Source organism: Dreissena polymorpha, chromosome 14 (assembly GCF_020536995.1).
Source record: "Dreissena polymorpha isolate Duluth1 chromosome 14, UMN_Dpol_1.0, whole genome shotgun sequence".
In the NCBI taxonomy this organism is placed as follows: Eukaryota; Metazoa; Mollusca; class Bivalvia; order Myida; family Dreissenidae; genus Dreissena; species Dreissena polymorpha.
This window is the reverse complement of record NC_068368.1, coordinates 30,426,466-30,437,493: the sequence shown is the minus strand read 5'-3', so window position 1 is coordinate 30,437,493 and position 11,028 is coordinate 30,426,466. Positions and strand designations below refer to the sequence as shown.

Below are 11,028 nucleotides of genomic sequence, written 5' to 3'. Positions count from 1 at the left end.
CTAAGCCAGCGTTTTTATAACATTTTCTTGTATATATTTACTGGTTTCTATGTGCGAAATCTTGAGATGCCTCCAGGATAAGATAACCACTTAAAGCGTAAATCAGATCGTCCAGCATTTCGTTTAAATAATGTCGCAATAAAGAACAATTAAATTATATTAACGATGACCGAGTATAAACGAATGGAACGCCATCAAACGTCAGTAAACAAACACATGTTTATTTATGGCCAGTTTTGAAACACTGGCAGACATAAAACATATGTACCAGGCACGAGACACAAAATCACAACAGACACATACATTTGAATGAAACTGGGTCTAATGCATTGAAACGGTCTATGCAAACCATTTGGGTTTAGACAACTTTTAACCTCACACTTAAAGGATGCAGTTACACAGAGGACAACACGAAAATATAAATCATACAATACGTACGGGAATGAATAAATATGGGTCTTCCGTATTGGAACGGTAATTAAAGTTGGTCTCAGGAGCTGAAGACGTCACACTTGGGCCTTTCATTTACCAACCACTGAAGTTTTGATTAAATACTTTAACATCAATACAATACGGTCTATGAATAATATCCTATCTTTCTCTCAAAGATTTATATTAAGGTTTAATAATTAACACTAATACTTGTGTTTTTACTTGTGTATAACTATAATATTATGCACATGCTACTAATCTATACCTGTAAGTTATTAATATATAAGGTTAAACTAAATAAGTAATACTTTTTTCGATATGTATACATATACTGTAATGTATATGTATCTATATCTAATCGGTACATATTAGCGTACTGTTTGTAGAATCTACTGTTTATGCTTAAATATCCTACGTTGAAGTCGTGTTATGTTATTGTTCCGCGTCATACGAAAATGTGTCTTAAGCACCCGCGCAGTCTGGTCAAAATATCCGCTGTCCGTTAAAAATTACGTATGGTTGGGGACATAACTTCGTATGTACATAATGTAACATATTTCAGCAGTAAGCTCCCCTTATTACTTAAAAAAACATTTGTTCTACGTATTATCAATTGAATATTTATTCAAGGGTTATGAAGGTTTTACTATGGTACTTTAATTAAGAAATATTGCATTTGTTTTATTTTACGTGTTCAACGTACATGGAAGCTTATGAAATGTGTGTGTTATGCAGAATTACATATTCAACACGCATATTACATATTCAACACGCAAGCTATTGTTTGTTCCAGTTTAATAGTCTCGGCATCGACTCTTATAAATTTCTTAACGAGTATATCCGGAACTATAAACTTTTTTTATAAAGAAATAACAATGTTTTAAACAAAGGCAGTTTTCTTTTCAAAGAAGTTGTATATCTCAACCATAAATCTTTTTAAATTTGGCAAATAAATATATCCGGAATTATCAATAATAAAATCACAAGTTTTCTACAGACTTTATATGTGTATATAACCTTTATAATTATGTTCGAATAATACATTTAATAAGGAAATAATTGTTTTGTAAGCAAAGGCATAACTGAAAAGAATACTTAAAACATACAACAATTTAGGCCTTAAACATTACGTTTTGTCACTGAATATTGAATATATCATCATCATCATCATCATTATCATCGTCATCGTCATCATCATCATCATCATCATCATCATCATCATCATCATCATCATCATCATCATCATCATCATCATCATCATCAATCATCATCATCATCATCATCATCATCACCATCACCAACATCAACACCACAAACACCACAACACAGCCACTACAACAATCATCATCATCATCATCATCATCATTATCATCATCATAATCATCATCATCATCATCATCATCATCATCATTTTTTCATGTAGCACGGAATTTTTGCGGAAGCTAAACAAGACGGTACAGTGGAAACGTTAATACTGATTGCTGTAAGGCGGACAAAAGGCGCATATGTGTTGTCATTAAGACCAGTAAGTCCCCTTTTAATTTATATGAAGACAATCTATGAAACGTTTTGTATTGTCTACCAGTGTAGTGCGCAATTATTGCTTTACATTCAGGCTCGGTATATGAAATATAATATAATACTTTCGCCACCCGGATTAACATGACTACAATAACTGAAGGGCGATGTGTGATTTATTCTTAATCACATGTAACTTCTTTGTTTTTGCTTTCACTATTGTCCTTTGAAACATATAGACATTAAACTTGAACATAAAAATATGTTAAAATGTGATTTAAATTCCTTAGTTTGGTCTGTTCACAATTGACACTTTATTAGTGATTCATATAATATTATGCACACAATTAAATGACCCACCTCCACCGACAACACCAGATCTTGTTTTGCTAAGGCAGATTCTTTACTTTGGACATTTTAAATATTTGAATAAAGTATCACACTTTGTGGACATCAAATGAACTCTAGGTGTGTATAAATGTCCTTGTCCTCCTGTTTTAATCATTCGCCTAAAGTCAAACAAAAAGATGGAAGGTAACATGTCTGTTTTCAGACTCACCACAAGTTCAATGCAATATGTGAAAAAAACATCATTATTAGTTGACGAATTTGTGTTAATAAATAAATGTTCGCCATATGATGATTATGTTACTTGTAGTCTTGCAGAATATTTTTGGATTATCATACTAGCCATGCTATATACTTGGTTTATACGTTTCAAACTGCGTTTTAAACTTGACATTACTGAAAATCTCATAAAATGAGTAAAGTCTTGCATGTTATTGTGAAAATATGTTCTAATTATCTTTTCTGTTAAACTTGTAATGGGGAAGGTTAATAATCTTTTAAAGCGTCTGTCTTCTCTACATAACGTGCATGGTGTACTTCAAGACGTACAACATTACCGGCACTATTCAACTCTTTACAGTCCCCAGATGTTTGTTATAAACAGATCATCAGTTTACATAATGAACTGAACATACTAATTTTGAGAATAGAATATGTTTTGGGGAATATATTCATACAAAACAATCAACAACATGTTGATACATTGAATACTGGCAGCAACAGAAAATATAAAATATATAAAACTTAAATAAATGATAATACTAACAAAAGTTTCATATGTTGACAGCATCCGGGTAAAACAGACAAACACATATTTACTACAATCTTCATTATGAAAACAAAACGGCTCATACATACAAGATGATTTACAGAATAATTACATAGAATACTATCCCTAAATACAAAGTTTGCATTTAATTTTAGAGAAATTCTACCTTGACAAAAAAGCAGGAAGTTAATCCGCAATTGAAAAGGAGAATTACACTATTAAAAATCAAAATAAAAATAAGAAAGTATCGTTGCACTGACTAAATAATGTGTGTTTTCTTTTAGAAAAAAAACAATATGTTATTTGTTAATTTTTATTAATGCACTTTTCCGCCAAAAATGATTAGGAAAAGTACGCGAAACGGTAGTCAAAACTTTACGTCGCTTTACTTAAAAACATGTCAGCCCAAAATTGGGTCTCGTTCACGTAAGTATTCACAATATTCGTTGAGCAAATCTAAAATAGCAATAAAGTGACGTGTATATGGATTTCCATTTGTGAAAAAAATACAGGGTTTATTAGGACATCAATAATTGTGTTAAGGTTTGCTGGAAACAAACACCATTTGTGCGAGAATGAGGCAAACGTTCGTCGGAACAAGCCTTATTGAACTATTTGGCTAAATGTTTATAACTCAGTATCACTAAGTCCCAGCCAATACTTTCTTTAAGTGCTTCATTATGGTGTCTTCAAGTGTTAGTATTAAAACACACTCCTACACATACCCAGTCTTAAGTTGTGTGTTCAATAAATTTAATACATAAAGAGCAACAACTGCGAAATGACGCAAAACCGATATCTTTATAGAAATACTAACATGACATCTTTACAAGGCACATTTTGGTAGAATAAACAACGTGAAAGCAACAACCACAACAGATTTGAGTACTATATAGGAAAAAGGAGGATAAAACTTAAAATGAAATTTTTTCTTCACCAACTTATACTTCCTTGAAGATTGCAAATAAAATAAACCACACCGTGTATTAAGACGCATGCGCACTGAAGTCCGCATACATGCGCCTCAGTGGACCAATGCTCTGTGTATTTCAAGCGAGGTGTAATACCTGTCTTTGTCAGTTGCTGGGCTATTATCAAAACAGAAAACTTGTTGGAACAAACATCTTAGTTTTGACAAGCGTGCTTACCGTTCTGCTCTTTGGTAACTTATTATCTTTATCTATTTTCAGATGAGTTTTCATTTTATTTTATTCATTTAAATGTTATGCTGTATCGATTATTTTTTAAACGCATACTGACTTTCTTTTGGAAATATGATTTAATATTACTCTAAATGACTCCCAAATATTTGTATTAAATCTCTAGTTAATTTCGTATATTTATATTGTTTAAATCGTGATCATTTAATTGGTAAGTTATATATACCACAGTCTCAGGTTAAGTTTTTATACTTTGAAATTATGTATAGGCATGTTAATGAAAATACTTTACATTAAAGGACATGCTTATTGTGACTTTGTTTCGTGTTGCCGTCTTGATGGGTTTGAAGGGCATACCGACAGACCAGAGAGACACATTTGTATACGTATATTGAATAAGCGAATACACATTTTTACTCACCGGTCATCGTTTGTTTCAGCTTCCAATGTGGATGCAGCCTTCAGATGCTACACATGTTATGGAACTGCCAAATGTGCGGACGAATTCTCTAAAAGTATGCACGTTTTGAGTCCCATTTGATCAATTTTCTTTCACACATTTAGCAGCAACCGTTGTCTTTTAACATTATTGTCACTTTTTGAGGTACATGTAATATAGAATTAGACATGCCAGAGAATGTTGATTTTGAATCATTAATGTATTAATGATGAAACATCTAAAAATACAAAGGCGTTGATCTCTCAATGATTTCAGGTTCCGATTTGGAGTCTGGCGCAACTTGCCGGGCATGCACGAAAGTAAAAAAGGATGGCGGTAAGAATCCTATCAATAAATGTTATTCGAAAACAAATTTATTTATGTCATATGATTAAAAAGTAGGAGGATTTTTTTTTCTCAAGTTTTCGTTTAGTGAACAGTCTACTTCAATTTCTAAAACATCGGTTATATATTATCCCCCCTTCAAATTCCACTCGAATACCACGAACACGTGTGCCTGAATATGTAGATTTCGTATCACAAACATTATAAAACCATCCAAGTTACCAGATGGTCATGGTAAATGGTAAATATTCTGGGTCGCAGTGGATGGTGGTGGCATGGTTTATAATTTATTATATAACCTGATTTCGATGGCTTACAAATATATGTTTTCAAAACAAATCGTATTAACATGACATTATATTTAGAGACTAATGGGAAGACGCACACATGCAGTTGATCTACAAACGGAAACTTACATGATCATTAACGTTGTAAATTCTACATTTGCAGTTGTGATCAGGGAATGCTCTTCATTTTCGTATGATGAGTACAAGTGCGAGAAGAAAGACGGGGCTGAAGGCTGTGTCTGTGACACCGAGCTCTGCAACAGCTCCAACAACCTGGCTGTTTCCATGGCAACAATACTGGGCGCCACGCTTGCGGTCCTCTTCGCCAAGTTTACACAGCTTCTTATGATTGTTTGAACGGCGGCAAAATATATGTACATGACTGTTTAATCAAATCGTAGTGAGTGAGTTTAAGTGTTTTATTATATATTATATGCATATGCAATTGTATGAAATTCTGACCGTCTTGTTCTTTTAGTACTTGAAACAACAATTTTTTTGTAATATTAAGGGAATTATTTCTTACTTATAATTATAGTTTATTATATTCTATTTATAATATGTTTTTTGTTGATACGAAATGACTTGTATGTATAGTCGTTTTATTACACATGGATTATAAATGTTCTTTTATAAACAAATATGTTTTTTACTTCTTCAATAAAAATAATATTACCAATCTCCATATGAGTTACATCATTTTCAAATGTTCTTACTACTGGGTTGATTTTGAAATTATAATATCAAATTACGCCTGCAAATGATGCAAATTAGCAAATAACATTATATTTGATATTAACTTTAACAAAATGAAACCCCTCTTAAACCGAGATATTAATACTATTAATACTATTATTAAATAAATGTCCTTAATTGAAAAAACAAGTCCATACTAAAACAAACTATAGGGAAACAATTGGATCACCTCCTTAAAACGGTCATCGCCATGCGGAGTATTTCGAGATTTAAACCGGGAAATGGTATTCTTGCAATTATAACGTTGTACGGTATTAGCCAAGCTACATTGTAACAATTCATGTCGTATTTGATAAAATGCATCTTTCTTTTTTTTTTTGTGTGACATGAATATAGAATATGTAATAATCAGTTTTATACTGAACATTTCTTCTCGATTGATTGTTTGCGACATTATTCGTTTCGTCCAACTATTTAGAAATGGAGAGTTAATACAATCACGGTTTATCAGGCCTTAATATACGCACATAGTTGCAAGACATCGCAAGAACTCTTTTTGATGTAAGATTCTATTAACGATCATTATATCTGTATGAGATTAGAAGATATTTTTCTGTTTACAATCTGACAGAACATTTCTTTGAAAATATATTCCCAGATATGGATTTCAAACAAAATATATCAGAAAAAAACAAGGAGATTACTTACCAATATGGTAGTTGTCGAACATTGAATATTTATGTAAAAAGTACCGATTGTGGCGGAATATTTAAATGGATACGCTCTGTATTAAGGGGTTTAATGCATATGCGTTAAGTGCCGTCCCAGACTAGCCTGTACAGTCTGTAATGTAACAGCATATAATTATGATACATCTTATATCATAATAATAAGGGTTCTCTAAAGAAAATAGTTGAATGTTAAAACAATAATAACATAAAGGAAGTTTGGAAATTTAATTATAATTCTTGGTGATATATTGGCCAAGATTATAGATTTGGAAATTATTATTATTTGTTAAATTAAAGAGATCTCTCGCAAGAAGAGACAAGTTATACCTGTGCATTCAATGCTAAAGTAGGCTTAGTCAACAAATTGAAAGATCAAAGATAGTATATTAAATGAGAAAATCTTGAGACTGTGTGTTTAACAAGGCATTCAATTGAAAATGGTCAACGATATTGACATAGGGGCATGACAGTAATGCCATGTTTGCATCAGTCATACAAAGTATTGCACCGGGAAACGTAATCTTATTCAACTATAAGAGTACATTAAAAACTTTCTATCACCACAAATAGACTAGATGTCTAGAGGGAATATTCGACAAGCGTGCAAATACATGTATAAATTGGTTTCTCCGTTCCCTTAGCAATTTCAATCAATCAACAATAAGCACGTGAAGAAACGGACACTAATGACCAATCAAAGTTATAATGGAGTTTTATGCAAATCAGCCTGTAGACAAATGTAGATGTTTGGTCAGAATTAAGATTCTGCGGTCAGATTTGTCATGTTTTCTTATTGTGGTGGCCATATTGGCCGCCGCGCTGTAAATTTATATTTCACGAACATTAGCAAGCATTGTATTAGAACATATTCAACAGAAATAAATCGCGATGAAAACAGAAATGAACTTTATTTGTTACTGTGTGTTCTCCACGAACAATACGTAATTACGTTACAAGTCTATACAGGCTAATCAGGGACGACACTTTTTTTTGCTTTTCTATTTTTCGTTTGAAAAAAGTCTTTTCTTAGCAAAAATCAAGTATAGGCGGAAATTGTCGTCCTTCATTAGCCTGTGCGGACTTCACATGCTAATCTGGGACGACACTTAAAGCACATGCACTATACCCCATTTTCACAGAGCGCGGCCCAAAAATATTTATAAATTTTGACCCATCAAAGCATTTTAACGCTCATGTAAAAATATTTGATACCATATTAGGATGTGAACACATACATTTTCTAGGCGATATAAGTACATTATATGTAAACAGTATGCTATCTTTCCGGTTGAGCCTTATTGAACTTGCTGCTGATACGTATACCTTAAACAAACAGTCATCAAATGAAACATTCGTTATAAGATCATTGATGCTGTAACGGCTTTTTGTTATGTAGTTAAATTTTGCGCATTTCATTACAGTCAAAAGTTATATCCGTGACTTGATCAGTGTATAGGTCTGTCACATCATTGAAACAAGGGGTGGAACATGAGTGGAGATGTTTGAAAATATTCATTAATAAAGAACCATTATTATGTTTCTATAACAGAAATTCATATACTGATAAAAAGAAGTATATGATTTAATATTATTGACCAGATACTATTTCAACAAAAATCGAAAGCTACGGACACTTATGCGGAAGCTCAATAAACACGGTAGTGTTGACACGTTTTCACTGAATACTGCAACGGGGACAAAATGTCGTTCATTTTTTTGCACTATCAGAATGAATACAATATATGCAACAAAGTCTCTAGAATGCAGCGTGTATGGTTCAATTATCGGTTTATAAATGGATTTTAAAATTTCGCGAGTCAGAAAAGCATCGTGGGTACAATTCAACGACAATACTATGTTATTATTTACAAGTCCTTTAGTCCATGAAACTTGTTTTAGTTTTTGTCTGCACGATGCTTGTTTGATATAATGGGTCATACAGTTAGAATGTGGGTAATAGTGTTGAAAACTTGAGGTAAATTCCCTTTTAGGTGCATACGCAATTAAATATAGGTTCATTATAAAATCACACCACTGCTCAAGTGTGTTTGCAAAAACATAAAAAAAACACACCATGCTCTGACAGAGCTAATTTATCACATGTTTAGACGATATTAAAGCTGCACATATATTTTATTTATTTATATTTTATTTACATCTCATCAACACTATACATTACACAAATCACATATATAAAACCACCATAAAAGTCATGCCAATCAATAATGTGATTTACAAGAGAGGATAAAAGCAAATTAACTGTCATAATTACATGACTAGTATTACACTTAGATAAAACCGTTGATTTGATCAAATGACATAAGGGATGCATGGAATATGTTCTCATATGGTCATTATAGCACCACATATACTGTATATGGCCTAAAATCAACCCAACACATAATATCCAACAGGTTAAAATGTTAACTGAAGTGTCACACTCGGACACCGCACACATCTATCATAACTATTACTTTAATCATAACATCACAACATATACATGGGTTAACCCGTCACATGTTGTGTACAATCCTTTATTTTGAAAGACTGGAGATACTGTCTTATTATTATTTTGTTTCCTGATAACATACCGATGAAATCTAGGTGGGTGTATCTTTCCTTGTTCCTCCTGTTTTACCCATGCGCTTGTTATTAAGCAATAGATAACATCTGTAAGAACAATAACTAGTCTTGTCAGTTTGACAAACGTTTCTTTATATAAGAATGAATACCAACAACTGAGGAATGTAACTTCCTTTTGCATGCTTACATACACATACCAATTGGGTTGTTTTTGTTTTGTAGAACAAAATGCATACTTCCTCCAGAATCATGCAACCGCAAAGTGAATAACATCTACTCAAAAAACATTTGTTAAGTACCTTGCTTCAAATCAACATTCCAAACATATGACTGAAGAAAATGTAAATAATAATAAGCCCTCCACAGACAGGTTTAAGTTTACACATTATCGACAGAAGATCAGAAATAGGTAAAATACAAAAGTGTGGGTCACATTTTGTCATATATATTATGTTTGTCTGTTTGCGTCAGCGGGAGAAGCCTCCAGAGTAAATGCATACGTACATAGGCTACTCACCGTGATTACTACGATCACATAAGGGTTGTCAAACCAAACACTCAAACCTACGCGAAGGATGGCCTGGTTTTGCGCATCGACCGTAGGAAATTCTTCCGCAATTACTCACCACGTTATGACGGTCGATTCAAATAAATTCGTAAATTTATATAATTTACTGTCGGTTTTAGTTTGTTTCGCAGTTTTACTGTGTACACTTTATATAAACAATCGATTACTAGGAACAATAACGCTTAGCGGTACAAATAAGAACAGTAACAATATAGAAATCCTTACGTATCTGGAGCGATTTTACTTTGAAAACAGTGTTTTTCATTATTAAGGTTACACTGCACTTGCAGATTGCATACACATTTTTAAAATAATATGTCACAATACGACTTAGATTAATGCTAAAATAGAGCACGCGAGTTGACGTCCATTAAACTTAATAATGTTTGAATGACCGAGACTTTCAATTCGTACTATGTATTACAATTTGAACCCAGTTTTTAACATAATTAGGGCTGGTAATGTGCAAAAGATATTTAAACAATTACCGAAGACATTCAACTGATCACGTATATTTAAGGCGTACCTTATGTGACGTTATTTCTGTGACGAAACACAAGAGTTTAAGCTACACGCTATAGTTTTCACACAGCAGTTAGGGGGAGGTTGGTTTGTTTAAAGTAGAAATATATGAACAATAAAAAATAATAAATAATAATCGAAGAACCCAAATGTATTCTTGGATTGTGATTTTGTCTTGCATAATAAGAACCTTCATATGAATAAAATAAATCGCTCTGACCAGTTATTTGGTTTCATAATTCGTTATTTGTGTCTGAATGGGTGGTTATAATTCGTTACAAACCTATCCAAAAACTAGTGTGGTAAAAATACATTAAGATAAATGGATGAAAAGCAGGAAATTGAAATGTATGTCATTTTATTTTATTAGCATTATGTTTATGTTGAAAGCTACATGTTTATATAACTTAGTTTTATGACGCTTTTTAAATCTTAAGTATTATCATTGTTCCATTGTAATTGATGTTGTTCATTATTCTGATTGTCAGCAATAATACATGTTTATCGACTTTTTGGTGATTTATTGGTTGATTTAATTTACAATGCGATATATTGCATCAGTTGATCTGAAAAAGTGTGTTTGAATCTTTCGTCAACACTAACAGCACACATATTCTCCTATGAAATCTC

General features: G+C 32.4%; 1 protein-coding gene across 1 annotated transcript; it reads left to right on the top strand.

The window, feature by feature from the left end:
* Window positions 1–4,084: 4,084 nt before the first annotated feature.
* On the top strand, window positions 4,085–5,939 carry LOC127857266 (uncharacterized). Its single transcript, XM_052393682.1, has 4 exons — window positions 4,085–4,229; window positions 4,668–4,742; window positions 4,943–5,002; window positions 5,462–5,939. Exons 1-4 carry the CDS (start codon window positions 4,085–4,087, stop codon window positions 5,653–5,655), a joined length of 474 nt encoding a protein of 157 aa, XP_052249642.1. The 3' UTR covers window positions 5,656–5,939.
* The last annotated feature ends 5,089 nt before the right edge of the window (window positions 5,940–11,028 follow it).